The sequence below is a fragment of the Pseudochaenichthys georgianus genome, chromosome 13 (assembly GCF_902827115.2).
Source record: "Pseudochaenichthys georgianus chromosome 13, fPseGeo1.2, whole genome shotgun sequence".
In the NCBI taxonomy this organism is placed as follows: domain Eukaryota; kingdom Metazoa; phylum Chordata; class Actinopteri; order Perciformes; family Channichthyidae; genus Pseudochaenichthys; species Pseudochaenichthys georgianus.
This window is the reverse complement of record NC_047515.1, coordinates 30,292,773-30,308,646: the sequence shown is the minus strand read 5'-3', so window position 1 is coordinate 30,308,646 and position 15,874 is coordinate 30,292,773. Positions and strand designations below refer to the sequence as shown.

General features: G+C 41.1%; 1 protein-coding gene across 6 annotated transcripts in view; it reads left to right on the top strand.

Moving 5' to 3' along the window:
- LOC117457302 (F-BAR and double SH3 domains protein 2-like) overlaps positions 1 to 15,874 on the top strand; it is a 75,209-nt gene that overhangs the window by 45,128 nt on the left and 14,207 nt on the right. For 4 of the 6 annotated variants that reach the window (XM_034097290.2, XM_034097288.2, XM_071205200.1 and 1 more), the window contains exons 5-11: positions 157 to 301; positions 455 to 588; positions 2,517 to 2,571; positions 2,758 to 2,886; positions 7,747 to 7,869; positions 8,724 to 8,819; positions 9,992 to 10,066. In XM_034097290.2, coding sequence (XP_033953181.1) covers positions 157 to 301; positions 455 to 588; positions 2,517 to 2,571; positions 2,758 to 2,886; positions 7,747 to 7,869; positions 8,724 to 8,819; positions 9,992 to 10,066 — 757 coding nt within the window. The remainder of the gene's footprint in view (positions 1 to 156; positions 302 to 454; positions 589 to 2,516; positions 2,572 to 2,757; positions 2,887 to 7,746; positions 7,870 to 8,723; positions 8,820 to 9,991; positions 10,067 to 15,874) is intronic. The other 2 variants (XM_034097291.2, XM_034097289.2) reach the window with 1 other exon arrangement.

Sequence of the window (15,874 nt, the reverse complement as noted above, 5' to 3'; positions counted from 1 at the left end):
TCCCCTTAGAGTCTCCCTGACCTGCAGTGGTGTGAGAAATACAACAAATCAGCAATTCTGCAGGAGAGCTTTATAATTGTGTAATACATTTCTCTAGGGAGTGTGAGTTGTACAACAGCAACCATTCAGCATTTTGTGCCTTTTCTCTCACTCCAGGAATGTGTATGCAGTGTGGAGGTCGTACTTAGAAGGAACCGTGCAGGTCAGCCAATCCAGGCTCAACGTGTGTGACAACTACAAAATTCAAGTATCAGAGCCCGCTAAGACTGTGAGACTCTATAAGGAGCAGCAACTCAAAAAGGTGGGTGGATTTGTGGTTATCATTTCCTGAAGCAATCTGTGTTCTCTTTCACTTTCTACGAAATCCTTCTACAGTATGCATTCACACTGAGTTATGTCGGTCTGATCTTTCTCTAACAACTTGCCGGTTTTCCTTTTTTTTCCTTCTTCACAGACCATAGATCAGTTGAGTGGCATTCAAGCAGAGCTGCAGGAGTCGGTGAAAGACTTGGCAAAAGCCAAGAAAAAATACTACGACTGTGAGCAGGTTGCCCACGCCATTCGAGAAAAGGCCGACATAGAGGCCAAGTAAGATCACCGTGGTGCTCTGTGTGTGTGTGTGTGTGTGTGTGTGTGTGTGTGTGTGTGTGTGTGTGTGTGTGTGTGTGTGTGTGTGTGTGTGTGTGTGTGTGTGTGTGTGTGTGTGTGTGTGTGTGTGTGTGTGTGTGTGTGTGTGTGTGTGTGTGTGTGTGTGTGTGTGTGTGTGTGTGTGTGTGTGTGTGTGTGTGTGTGTGTGTGTGTGTGTGTGTGAGAGATAGAGAGATAGAGTGATAGATAGATAGAGAGAGAAGGAAACACCATCATGAAGGCTGAAAGAAGCAATCAATTACAAATGTATATAGTGTTTAAAAAGGGACCAAAACACCACAAGATCATAACTTTGGATTTTTGCATGCAGTGGATGTCAATCCAAACAATAAAACTGAACCAAGTTGTTCCAAATGTAAAATATAATTTGTTGCTGTTTGTTCACATTGATGGACAGAAGCCCATCAGATATAAAGTGTTTGCTCTATAGCTTTCTAGCGAGATGGAAATGTACTTGTTTTTAATTATATATCAAGTTTAATCAGCTTTCTCACTTAAAGGTGGGGTAGGTAAGTTTGAGAAACCGGCTCGAGATACACTTTTTGTTATATTCCGTGGAATGCTCTTAACATCCCGATAGCAATGAATATCTGAAGTGCTTTGACAATAAATCCATTAAAAAACGTCATCTGTGGAAGCCGTAGTGCTGTAAAAAGCACGACCAATCATCTGAGCCGGCCCGGCTAAAGTAACTGGATGGCCTACCTGCCTGTCAGCCTTCCATCTGTGCACAAACTTATCTCGTGCCCTCATTGGTCATGTGCGCGTTCGTGTGTGTTGGAGGAGGGGCTCTATAAGGAAGTCTGAAGGAAGTGGCAGATTTTTTCCAGCTGTGTATTTTCAAATTCTAGCGCACTCGAGCTGGTTTCTCCAAAATTACCTACCCCACCTTTAATAGTCTGCTGAGTAGAAGAGAGCTTAAGTTTCTACTATGAACATTTTGAAGCGGTGTTTCACAATCAGCACAGACAGATCACAGCACAGATCCAGTGCTGATGAGTGTGGTTTTCCTGCCAGCCCTAGGTAGCAGTAGCTGGTGACATTTTCACTTCATTGAATTCTAGGCTTCGAGCAAACGCCTGCATCGATTGGCCAGTCGACTCTTTTCTGTTCTCTATCACTCAGTACAAAGACACAGCCACAGAAATGTGTGTGTGTGTGTGTGTGTGTGTGTGTGTGTGTGTGTGTGTGTGTGTGTGTGTGTGTGTGTGTGTGTGTGTGTGTGTGTGTGTGTGTGTGTGTGTGTGTGTGTGTGTGTGTGTGTGTGTGTGTGTGTGTGTGTGTGTGTGTGTGTGTGTGTGTGTGTGTGTGTGTGTGTGTGTGTGTGTGTGTGTGTGTGTGTGCGTGTGTGCAAGCAGAGAGAAAATGTGAGGCATTAGTCATTGTCGGGCACAAGAACACACAGGAGGGAGTTGGTGTGATAGCAGCGACATCACACACACTTCATGCTTTTAATGCCCACCTACATGCATAAAGCACGGGACATAGGTAGAACCACAACACACACATACTCAAACACTTAGCCAAGTGAATGGGATACGCATGGCCAGTTTTAATGCGCTATAGAACCAAAAGACAGACCACACACATCCACACAGGCTCACTGTATCATTTCATGAGACAGGTCATTCTGATGTCACCATCAATATAAATCACGCTGGCTGGATCAGGCTGAGATTTATTGTTGCTTAGCTGCAGCCTGTTCATGGTCAATATACAAGGCCTGCTCTGAAACAGAGGTTAGAGATCAAATGTACTTTGTCGGTAATTTGTCATAAATTAAATATATGATTATGATTATATTCTTTCATATTCATTTGTTTGAATTGTAATTATTTTCAAAATGAACTTCTGTTTTGTTCTTTCAGGTCTAAACTGGGTATTTTTCAGTCAAGAATTAGTTTACAGAAAGCAAGTGTAAAGGTAAGGGAACTCACTCACAAAGACACACACACTGTAATCCCCTTTCAAGCTAACTCTTTTAAACCATTATACAAAACCCTTTGTCTCTCTAATAAGAACCTCACTCATGTACTTCATTTGAAGCTTAAAGCTCTGATCTGCTCCTGTCATGCAGTAGTGCCATATCATCTGTCTTTATCATTTCAGTTGAAAGCCAAGAGAAGTGACTGTAACTCCAAGGCAACACACGCAAGGAACGACTACTTGCTAACGCTAGCTGCTGCCAATGTTCACCATGACCGTTACTATCATACTGATCTACTGCACTGCATACAGGTAATTTCACAAAACTGGATTTAAAGAGTTGAAAGGTTTGAGCGGTGTGAGAGATTATCCACATCCTTGCAGTGGATGTGGACATTTTAATTAGATAGAACATTTCTAGGCAGCTGATATTTCAGTTTGTAATGACATTTATTCAACTACAAGTACTGGAGTAAATACTTTGTGATGGACAAGTACTGACTTAAGACTATCGCCCGCTGATAATACCCAGGGGGATTTTCCAAGGAAGGGGACACACTTCGTTGGTTCCTAAATTCAAAGGCAGAGGGTACTTTGAATTAAAGCTTCATTTGGAATCAAAAACGTATTCCTTTTATGAGTTCACAAAGTCAGACTCCCTTTCAGCGTATACTAAGTAGTTGGAGGGAAATAAAGTCATACATGAAAAAGTGATGATTTTGAGGTTCTCAGTCTTCAAAGAGAGTCATGAGTTCTCTGGATTTGTGCTTTGAAAGGGGCTTATGTGAGAAAAAAGAATCCTGCAAAATGAGACATCCTGATGTTTCCTTTTACCGAATGATTGGCAGGCATGAAATTGTTTTTCCCACAGAGTTGAATGAACTGAAATAAGGCCAGAGGAACTCTCAAGAAGCTTTGATGAAGTTTGGCCCTTTAAAAAAACTGTAGAAAAGATTACAAAAGTGAATACATTTGCTAATTCAGTGATGTGTACTTTTTTATGTTCAATTCATCTTCTATTTTGAGCTTATAATCAAATCTGACACCATCATGACATGCATCGCTTTTTTCATCGTCATTGTAGGAAGTAGGTTTCCTGATGTTCTTAATGTACACATTTGACCTGATCAAGTAAACATGTTCTGCAACTCAAAGTGATTCATTTTCACACAATGCAAATTAGCTGTCACCACTAACAATTATTTCATCAGTGGGAGTTTGCTGTGTGTGGAAACATCTGGTGACCTTTCTAGCACATGCACATAAACAAAACACTTGAGGACGTTTGACTAAAATATCTCTTGTGGTTTAAGACAAGACACGTACACATTCACACAGGTTGACAGACTGCTCTATGCATCGGAACACGCCTCAGAGCCGCTGAGTAACAGTGAAGTCATCCTTTTGTAAATGCTGTGTAAACATGTCGATCTGACACACACACTTATGCAGTATTTATATAGACACACAGACATCACATGTGGGATGTTTTTGTCTGTATCCTGACATCCATTAGTGATGTCTGATTACTGATTTGGTAGTTAACACACACACAGACACTTAGGGAGTGCTACAGCCCAGTTAGAACAAATAAACACCATGCAATATATAAAGTCATTTCAACATTTGTGAATTTGAAACAAACTGTAGTTTTTATATCAGTGATGTCTGTTATGCTAAATGGGGATATAGTGAAGGAAGAAAAAACACAGGATAAGGAGACGTACACATAAGAGTAACAAGGTGACCCTGGAATTTTGCCGATTTGATTTGTCAGTGTAAACCATAAGCAATCTGTAATATTGATTCTATCTGCTTCTCTCTCTGTTTATTATTTGTTTGCTTTATGTTTCCCCCCCAATGTTGTGTTCTATCCTCAGATGCTCGTCCCGGTCTCCTTGTCTCTCACAAACTCGGCCTTAGGCGTGTTCGAGCATCTTTCTACTACGAGGCCATTCTAAATAATAGATCCTTAGCTCCTTGCGACAGAAGGACAGGACTGCAGGGAAATATGCATGTGCACAAGTACATGCGTGCAAACACACAGATAGAACGAGGGACATTGCTAGAGGGAGTCAATCTGCTCATCCTCTCTCCCTCCTCTTCATCACATTACATTACATTACATTTAGCTGACGCTTTTATCCAAAGCGACTTACAATAAGTGCGTTCGACCAACAAGATACAAACTTGAAGAAAACAGAATCATATAAGTACATCAGGTTTCATAGAGCTAAAACATTTCAAGTGCTACTCAAGTAGCTTTAGATAAGCCAGCCCTTTATTAGTATATAAGTGCTTGGTTAATAATTCTATCGCTCGAAGTGGAGTCGAAAGAGATGAGTTTTCAGTCTCCCCCGGAAGATGTGCAAGCTATCTGCTGTCCTGATGTCAATGGGGAGCTCATTCCACCATTTTGGAGCTTTCTTCAGCTTTTACTGTGGTGTGTATACAGTAGGTCCTCACCTGAAAGCCGCTGACACCAACACTTCTAACAGGGGGGCGGGGGTCAACAATTTGCAAGAAAGTACAAGTTCTTTTCACAGTCTTGGCTCCAGAGAGATAAGTGAGAAACACAGTCCAGAAATCAGCACAAATGGATTTTGAATAGCAGCCATACAATGAAAATAAAACCAAGACGTTACATCACCCTAAAAGCACAGATTGTCTCCATTTAAAGCTGCCATTATATTCAACCTTTAAAGTCCTTTCTGTGCTCTTAGTACATTGCATTGCCATGAACACTATTCATCAGACACAGCTTGTGGAGGACATTTTAGCATAGAGACATATACTTCTAAATGTAAATATGCAAATATGTTACAGATATTCTGACAATTTGTCAGCTCAAAGTGGATCAAGGCATTGCTGTCTTTAACCCCAACCATATAGAGGATAATGGGCAGAATGTGATAGATAATAGAGGGGATTTCTAAACATGAGGGCATTGGAGACTTGCAATTAAAAGCCTTGTTTGAATCTTAACTTCATAAATACTGTCTGTGCGGTCTGTGGCTGCAGCACGAACACCTCACTGAGCTACATGTCCTTGCCAATGCGACAGTGGTAGTGAAAGGGCAGAGGAGGCTCAAACTGCTCCACGTCTCCCTCTGCTGTTGGCTGGCGATGCTCTTACCAAGGCAAGGCAAGTTTATTTATATAGCACTTTTCAACGCAAGGCAATTCAAAGTGCTTTACAAAAAAAAATGAAAGACATTAAGCATTAAAAAAGAAAAGCTAATAAAATAAACATTAAGGAAAAATACATGGATAAAAGTTACAGTGCAGTTTAAGATGTGAATAGTTCAATTAAAAGCAGCGACAAAAAGAAAAGTCTTCAGCCTGGATTTAAAAGTAGTCAGAGTTGCAGCGGACCTGCAGGTTTCTGGGAGTTTGTTCCAGATATTTGGAGCATAATAACTGAACGCTGCTTTACCATGTTTAGTTCTGACTCTGGGGACAGAAAGCTGACCAGTCCCTGAAGACCTGAGAGATCTGGATGGTTCCAGACCATCTTTTAAATCCCCTGCTAGACACACACTCCCTGTCACAATTAGACCTCTGCTGCCCTGTCTGGTCCTCTGCGCTGTACTTATTGTTCAGGCTGATGCAGTCATTCAACCCAAAAGCAAACACACACTCGTACAAAAACACACATACAATGCCCTGGATGGGGACGGGGCTTTTTCTGGAAGCTGACTCACTGGGTTTCAAGCATAGACTGTATATATAAAGGTTTCAACACTACCATAAAAGGATGGAAGAAGGAGGGGAGGAAGAGAAGAAACGGGAAGGGGGAAATGAGCAGAGTGACGAGGGAACATGTATAGAGAAGTCAGCCAACAACCCACCTTAATGACGTCATTTCCTTCTCAATTTCCCATTGTTTTATAAGTCTGTGTGTTGTGTATGTGTGTGCAAAGGCTACATTTGTTTGTGGTGTCTGCATATTGAAATAAATGTTTGTATATGTTGGCTCTCTGGGTGAGAAAAAGACAGTTTTAAGGGGATCTTGTAGACTTGGCCTAAAGCATCACTCTGAGCAGCAAAGAGTGTGTGCGGTTTTCCGAGAGTGTGAGCTTTTATAGTACCTTGGCTAGAAGAGCGTAAGAATGTATTTCAAAAGAGTGTGTGTGTGTGTGTGTGTGTGTGTGTGTGTGTGTGTGTGTGTGTGTGTGTGTGTGTGTGTGTGTGTGTGTGTGTGTGTGTGTGTGTGTGTGTGTGTGTGTGTGTGTGTGTGTGTGTGTGTGTGTGTGTGTGTGTGTGTGTGTGTGTGTGTGTGTGTGTGTGGCCTAGCATTACTATACTTGTGGGGACCTAAATCTGTTTGCACAGTCACGTGTGGGGACTCGCCTCCCTTATGGAGACACATTGGAGGTCCCCATAAGGGAATCATTAATTTTAGGGTGAAGACTTGGTTAGGTTTAGGATTAGGGTTAGGCATGTGTTGGTTATGGTTAAGGTTAGGATAAGTCTCCAGGAAATGCATGTACGTCAATGTAATGTCCCCTGAAGTGATGTATACATGGTATGTGTGTGTGTGTGTGTGTGTGTGTGTGTGTGTGTGTGTGTGTGTGTGTGTGTGTGTGTGTGTGTGTGTGTGTGTGTGTGTGTGTGTGTGTGTGTGTGTGTGTGTGTGTGTGTGTGTGTGGTCTCTGTTTTTTGTTGAATTGGAATCCGAACCCCTTCACCTCACCCTGCAGCTGTGAGAACGCTGTCCAAAGAACACACACACACACTCTTCCATACACTCTTTCTCTCTGTCTGTTTTTCGCTTTTTCATAAATTTTGATATGTTTAGTCTTCCCTTCTTCTCCTCTCTGTCCTCTCCAATAACCTCTATCTCTGCTCTCTGTCTGTTTGGCACCGCGGCCTTCCACTTGGCAGCACTATCAAAGCTCCCAATAGAAATGCTGTTCATTTAGAGTGCAAACACCATTCAAAACGTCTTAAAATCGGCACTCTAGTTCCCACCTCTAATGATTAGAGCTGCTCATTTTCAGTCGTTCCTTTGAATTTGCTCTTGAATACATTTGACATTATAACGATCCTTTGAGAAAAACGATCCTTTGAGAAAAACGGTTAAAAGCTTCCGTTGAAGCAGTAAGGAAATTACATCGGCTTAATCCATTTCTTACTGTAACCTCTGGTCCCTCTCTCTGCGTCCTGTAGGCCTTGGACGGCAGGATCTATGAGCACGTGAAAGACTACCTGGTTGAGCTGAGTCGTACCGAGCTAGAGGCATCGCAAGCCTCTCACAACACCTTCCAGTTCCTGTTGGACAAATCCACCAGGGTGAGTCAGATGTGTGGAACAACACAGACCTTCAGCACTCATGTATAAGTTAGTTGAAATGCAGTTGTTCTGGTCTTAAAACAGATACTGTCGGGAAAGGCTTCTAAACATAAAGTCACATTTTAAGTTATTTATTTTGCAACAAAATGTGTATTTCTCTGGTGAAATTGATGCAACCACATAACATTTTGAGTTCATTCATTATTACTAGGCCCTGTTTTTTCATAGATTACACAGTAGGTGAAATGTGCCTAGGGTTGGAGGTTGGAAGCGTTGTTCATATACGGTAACTTAATAATGCAGGAAAAGTCAGTATGATTGATTGATTGATTGATAAATAAATAAACATTGATTGATATGAAATAAAAACAAATGCCTTGGATATGTGTTGTGTATTCTTGTTTTTTGTTTAAAGGGTGCAATCTACTCATATACATTTGAATACATTAATTATAACGAGATTAATTAATTTAAAAACCAAAACACCGCTCTGCAATTTGTTTTCGTGAATACAGAATGTGTGCATAAGGCGTGCAGAACAGCTGAGCACAGTGCCTCTCAAAGCACCTGCAGATAGGATGGTGTGTTATTTAACTGGTTTCATACTTTACTGGAGTTGAATTACTTTTTTCTAAAGGAACTTAACTTGTCTTTGACCAGACATTGATCCCATTAAAAAGCAAATAATCAAACCCAAAATCTGAGTGAATATAAAACACTCACCAAATGGAGACTAAAATGGTGGCTGTAAGAGGTTTGTAGTTCAATCCATCCAAAGGCAGGAGAGGCGGGTCAGTGAGGATTCTCTGATGTCACAGTGAATAGATGCCAATCTCCCTCTGTCTTTCTCTCAGGTAATACAAGAATACAACCAGCAGTTGTTCATGCAGGAGAACCCAGTGTTTCACAAAGCAAACGACTTCCAGTTCCAGCCCAGCGATTGTGACACGGTAAGAAACACAGTTTGTATATGAACCTGTTTTAGACAACAAGATAGTCACTCAATCCCCCCATTCATTTCACTCTCAAACACAAAGTTAGTAATTAGCCTCTTGTGTTGACACATGAGGACGTCTCCTCCCACATGTTCTCTCTCCTCCGATATTGTACTTTCCATCTCTGGCTAAAGTCCTTAGCTCCTCTTTAGCAGTCGAGAATTCATGTATTTTTATTCTTGTACTTTTAGAGAATCCCATTAATACATCCGGGGCTGAGAGTCTTGCCAAGCGGGAAATCCACGAGCCAAGCCTCTTATCATTCTTATTCTCTAGAGACATCCTTGGCTCTTTTGTTGTCCAGCTTCATGTCTTCATGGTAACTCTTCAGGACGGAGTTGTCCAGTTAACTAGTGTCTGACAGCTCAACAAAAGCATGAATCTGCTGTGTTCTAATATGAATCGTTTTAACATCAAATGTAATGTTTCCACTGGGAGATTTTCTTTGTAGTCCTAGGTTCTTTCCATCATTAACATAAGTTACATACCCTTTTTTCTTTTGTATTAAATGGTTGCTGGACGTTTGAAAATATTTCAAATGGTCGTTTATCGATCTCAAGTCTTTGTTATCAGAATGCAGCAGTGGGCAGGATGCTGTCTCACCCCTCTGGGGGCTTATTAAGTATTTCTGGCTAGAAGAGATGTCTCCCGGTGGACCTTGGTCCTCGATAGCTTTCCTTTTCTCTTGTGCCCGAGTCATTTTGTGCTCTCTTAATTCTCAGCTTCTTTCCCTCTTTCACACTATCACTGTTATGTGTTACACTTCTTCCCCTCCCTGGCATAAACTGGTAACATTTCTCTAAACAACAATGTGCTTTTCCTTCCCTGTATCCCTGTTTAACCTTTGCTAACACTTTTCCCTAACCTTTTTCCCATTAACCCCTCCTTGTATTTGTGTGTCTGTGTGTTTGCACTGCTGCTCTTGTATGTGTGTGTGTGTGTGTGTGTGTGTGTGTGTGTGTGTGTGTGTGTGTGTGTGTGTGTGTGTGTGTGTGTGTGTGTGTGTGTGTGTGTGTGTGTGTGTGTGTGTGTGTGTGTGTGTGTGTGTGTGTGTGTGTGTGTGTGTGTGTGTGTGCGTGTGCGCGTGCGTGTGCGTGGACGCTTGCCTTTGTGTACGTGTGTGCCAGACTCTGAGCTCGGTGCCGCAGTTGGTGGACATTGAGCCGTCGCCCGTCAGTGCCATGAGAATGACCCTGGCACAGGTAGTCTTAACTGTTGTTAGCATTCTTCAATCTACCCCATTCATCTCTATATATTTATCTGACTCAGCCTTGGTACATCTTTTAAAAATGCATAATATTATGTTTGACATTTTGCATGCTACTCTTAACGTATGTATATGTGACTACAGAGCTACTCTCCAACCTATTACTGCTGTTTGCTTAAATGCCCGCTACTTTGTATCTAGTACACTTCATGCTCCGAATAAAATCCGATTTACATTATTTGATTTCGACATTATGTTGAAAACTGATAGAAATCCCAGGACTGTCAATAGCGTCATGCATTCATGTAACCGGTTAGCGTGGGATCATCCCTGTTCTAAAACACACAGTAGTGTAGACGTTGCAGCCTGTCTAGCAGCAGCGCAAATACAAGGGAACTAGTTTGTCTGTTTGTCATAGTAAAATAACCAAACATAGACTGTTGCATGCTGCAACGTAACAGCATATGACAAAATGAACATTGCTGGTATAACAATTAAAAATAAACCTGATGAGTATGTGTGAGGTTTTGAATTACTGGTAGGATGCATAGTCACAGCTTCAGTTGTATCTTGATTGTAGCTTTCCTTCTATGCAACAACACTGTAACTTGTGACTTTTCCAACCTACCCTAACTTATCTATCTTCCATTACCCTAGTCGTTGCTTTTCGATTCATTATGAGACAAGTCAGTCAGTTAGTTAAGCTTTATTAGTTCAGAAAATGCCGTTGAGATCCAGATCTCTCTTGTACGAGAGACCTGCAAACAAATTACATAAATCAAGTAGACAATAACACAATTACAATACACAAAACACGGCCATCACCCACACACATAGCCATCCATCCATCTTCTCCCGCTTATCCGTGGTCGGGTCGCGGGGGTAGCAGTTCCAGCAGAGAGCCCCAAACTTTCTTTTCCCTGGCGACATCAACCAGCTCTGACTGGGGGATCCCAAGGCGCTCCCAGACCAGCGAAGAGATATAATCCCTCCACCTGGTCCTAGGTCTACCCCTTGGTCTCTTCCCAGCTGGACGTGCCTGGAACACCTCCCTAGGGAGGGGCCCAGGTGGCATCCTAACTAGGTGCCCGAACCACCTCAACTGGCTCCTTTCGACGCGAAGGAGGAGCGGCTCAACTCCGAGTCCCTCCCGGATGACTGAACTTCTCACCTTATCCCTAAGGGAGACACCAGCCACCCTGCGGAGAAAACCCATCTCGGCCGCTTGTATCCGCGATCTCGTTCTTTCGGTCATGACCCATCCTTCATGACCATAGGTGAGGGTAGGAACGAAAATGGCCCGGTAGACAGAGAGCTTTGCCTTCTGGCTCAGCTCCCTTTTCGTCACAACAGTGCAGTAAAGCGACTGCAGTACCGCTCCCGCTGCTCCGATTCTCCGGCCCATCTCACGCTCCATTGTTCCCTCACTCGAGAACAAGACCCCGAGATACTTGAACTCCTTCACTTGGGGTAAGGACTCATTCCCTACATAGCCATACTAATTAAAACAATCACAAATATTACTAGAAAGAAGTGTTTTAGAGGATTTCTTGTTTCTCACTTCAAGCTGTGTTGCCGTTCTTTTCAGTAGTAAAGTGGATACTAGCGTAAAGCGGTCTTACCTAAGTCAGAGTTTGAATGAGGAACCTTTGAAGACATTTCTCCTGTGATCTGGTTCTTAATATGTCATTGTACATAGACGGATGATCCCCCTGCTGCGTGCATATTCTTGATTCTTGTCTATTAGGGACTAAATAAGGCTAATTATCTTAGTAGCAGTGTTTTTACTATAAGAGCTGTTATACCCTAACCCTGCCTTATCCAACTGCTCCATCATATTGAGCAGGGAGCTGTATTTTCTGGATTACTGAATACCGCTGTTAGGAAAGTGACTCCACAGCACCGTAAAGCTTTGATACTGTCATCTGTTGCTGAGTAATGCATTCGCAACACACATATGACTTATCAGATACTGTAACCTTTTTGCTGTTGCCTCATCTTCTGACATTTCACGTAATCATCGCCTTCCTGTAGATACATGCCTAAAAGGTTTGGTTGTATGAATTTTGGTTCAAAATAAGGTAATGGTAGACAGTATGACAATCTCTGTACAAGTTTATTCTCGTTGTTTGTCTGTGTATATTTTCTTTTTTAAATGACCTTTAGCTTACCCTTGCCACTGCCCACATGTCAATATACTTGCTAAATGTGAATAGGTGATTACACTATGTGAGAATAATAAGGAAGTGTCTGCATCTACAAACAGAACTCAATAAACAGAAAATTATCTTTCTACTATACCAAGGGTTGAATAATATTAAAATGTAGGACTAAACATAAATTGGATTAAGGATTCATATTTTTTTGTTTTTTTAGGATAACACTTTTAATGCATTTTTGTTGTTGCCTTTATTGCGCATAAATAGTCTGAAATGCATTTGCTGTCTTTTCTACTGCAGGTTGCGTAGACACCTTGGAGCCTCTTACTGCTTTTGAATCCATTAAAATAGCTCACATAGAAATACTGCTGCTTTGACTTAAGTGTGATGCCCAACTGTTCAGCATCAAGATTTATATTTCAATCAGGAGAGACGTGATGTATACATGTTTATTATCGGTCACATTATATAAATGAAACATAATGATGACAGTTTATAACAAGTGAATGAAATGTGTTTTGGCGATTAGGCCCAGGTTTTGTAGGATATCATTCGGGAAGGGAAAGAACCGTTTCCGATTAACCCCCCTGGGTCTAGACACTGGTGGTGGTGATAAGTGGTTAGGTCCGGTTGGAAGGGAGAAGGTTGAGCTTGGCCCGGAGTTGGAAGCAGGAGGCGAAGGGGTGGAGGAGGGTTGCGCGTTGACACCTGGAAGACAGCTGATAGAAAAGGGGAGAGCATATATAGAGGGATTAACAGGTGCGATAATTAGGCTTGTGAATGGAGGGAAGTGATATGTTGGCTAAGGAGTGGCGCTCCCTGTCATCTAGTGAAGGGAGCGAGTATTGCCATGACGTGCAATACGGAGTGATAGGTCTTCTTGCCTGAACTTGCGCTAAGCTTCATTAGTCAAGACAATGGTATGTCGCTGCAAGCTGTGGTGCGGGGGAGATCCTTTTTTAGAAAACAATGGGGGGCTATGATGTGTGATATGATGTCTTAGAGAAGAGTGTTGTAGCTTTGTATAGTGGCAAAAGTTACAATATAGAAAATACATTTTAAACTGAGAGTCTGCGTTTTCAAATGTTCCTACAAGGATACACAGTACTTCCCGTTGTATCCAGTCATCTGAATGACTGTTATTATGACAGGGGAGGTTGTGATAGATGTGCAGCGCTGTGCTTCACATTTCCCTTATCTGGCAGGCTGACAAGTCGTATTTTTCTCTGTTATAATATATACAGGGGTTGCTAATGGTTTATCATTGTAACCTTGATCTGATTGTTATTATCTGATGTAGACAAATCAACACAATTAAAATGCAATCAGACCATTGTAATGTAACTACATCAAGATATTACAAAATATGGAAATCATTGTTTTTCTACTGCACCGAGTCACCTTATGTCCTATATAAACATAAATATACTGTATAACATTTTAAGTTGCCCCCAGACTTATTAGGGGTATACAGGCCTGCTTATATTGAAGAATATACCTGAAATTCAGAAGGAGGAACCTGAACTAACATAATTACAGAACAGCCCGTAAAGGTCACATTCAAGGAAATGCAAGAGGTGCAAGCTTCAAAGTGTTTTGTATAAGCAATTATTCAGCAAAGTAGGCAGTAGATGCTGCTCGGCAGTTTGAAAAAAAATGCTTATTTACTCTGTTTACTCTATTAACATTAAAGCAATAAGCAATCAAGGCAATAAGTCACTTTGGAGCCGCTGTTCGAGTCTAGCTTTCTGCCTCCCTGCCTTAACTTCCCTTCTTGCCTGACTGTAATTAAGCTGTAAATCTCCCGTGTAATACTCTTCGTTTCACACCTATACTTAGCCAGATTTATGCCTTCTTTTTACTGAAGCGGCACATAATTAATAGATATGATGTGCATGGAAACGTGCAATTAAAATATCCTGTTCCATAGTCTAGCTAGCACACTTGTATTATCAGATTATGGGAACCCCCGCCTCTGAGTTCTAGGAGCCATCAGTGACAGTGAATGTCCATCCTGAGGCTTAGTTTGTTTTTGTTGGAAGTGACTAATGCTATTTTTTCAAACGTTATAGGCTACAGAAATATGTCACAGAATTGGTCAATAATATATAAATTACAGGAACACATGTGATTTTCACAAAGTAGAGATAGAAGTTTAGCTCCAGCATGATTTTTTTATCTGACAAAATGTGGATTTTTAAAAAAAAATAAAGTATATAGCTATATTATAACTTATAACAGAAAGGACGTCTTTCCACTTTAAACTTTAATAAGTTTTTTCACAACTCGTAAAAGACATATACAGTAGCCACATCATTTGAGATATCGTCATGAAAATGATCTCTTTGGGTTGTGTGCCTATTCCTACAGTCTACAATTAAAAGACAGCGCTAAAATGCCCCTTTTTAGACAATAATAATAATGCTATTTTCTTAAAATCTATAATATTTTTCTATAGCATCAAATATGAATGACAAAAAAATCAACAGTAAAGAAAATTATTATTTATTAAGAATCATCACTCATTCCCTGCAGTAACATAGATTCAGCGTTAGCTTAGCAAACAAGCCCTTTTTATCAATAACAACATAAAAATGTGGCTAGGGCATATACATAGTTTCTTAATCTTTTGTAGCACCATTATTTGTGATAGGGGGGAACAACGCTCTGGCATATTTGTATTCATTTAAACCAATCACAATAGTCTTGGACCGCTCTCAGCACAGGATGCTCGAGAAACACTTATTCAAAGATAGCATAAGTAGAAGAGGATATGTGGCAAATTGAAGGCTTATACCTACATTCTCCATCCGCTGAGTCATATTTATATTTTCTTACAATGTGTTTTGGTTGAGTGACTACTTAGTTGCTAAATATTTTAAATGCAACAGCAATTATCATTCAGTCTGCCCATCTGCATGACCGACGTAACAGCATGCGATTGACATCAGAACTCATCAGGACTGTCAGGGCTGAGTTTGATGATAATTGGACCAAACAACACCAACTGTCATCTGATTGTCATTCAAAGGAAGCTAAACATTCGTTACTGACATCACCTTTCCAACCTTGCCCTGCCCTCTTTTAACCGGTAAGGAGAGCGCCGAGGAAGAAAGAAATACAGACATCTTCCATGTGAAATAAGCACAAAAAAAGGGTCATTACTTTAGCAGAAAAAAGGGCGATCATGATTTATTGCATTACACATACTGTAGTAAGTCAAATGTACAAGATATAATGTATTATGGTTCAGTTGTTGGTATGTGATGGATTAGTGACAAGGTGTTTCAACTATGAACTTGAAGACATAGCCCACATAGCTGCTTTAATTGTTATTTGCAAAATAAATTCCATTTCAATATTCCTGTTGCCATGCACACACTCACACAGCCGTGCTCTGTGGTTTTAATAGCAGCTATTTCTTTCCAAGAGGATAACAATAGAGCTTTGCAACACACGTGGTATTACTGTAATGATGTGAGAGGGAAACAACCTTTTTCTCTCACACTTTCTTTAGCTCAATTAACAGCTTCTGCACATCACACACCTTGTGCTGTCACCACCGACAGTGTACTTATGAGAGCATTGTGTGTGTGTGTGTGTGTGTGTGTGTGTGTGTGTGTGTGTGTGTGTGTGTGTGTGTG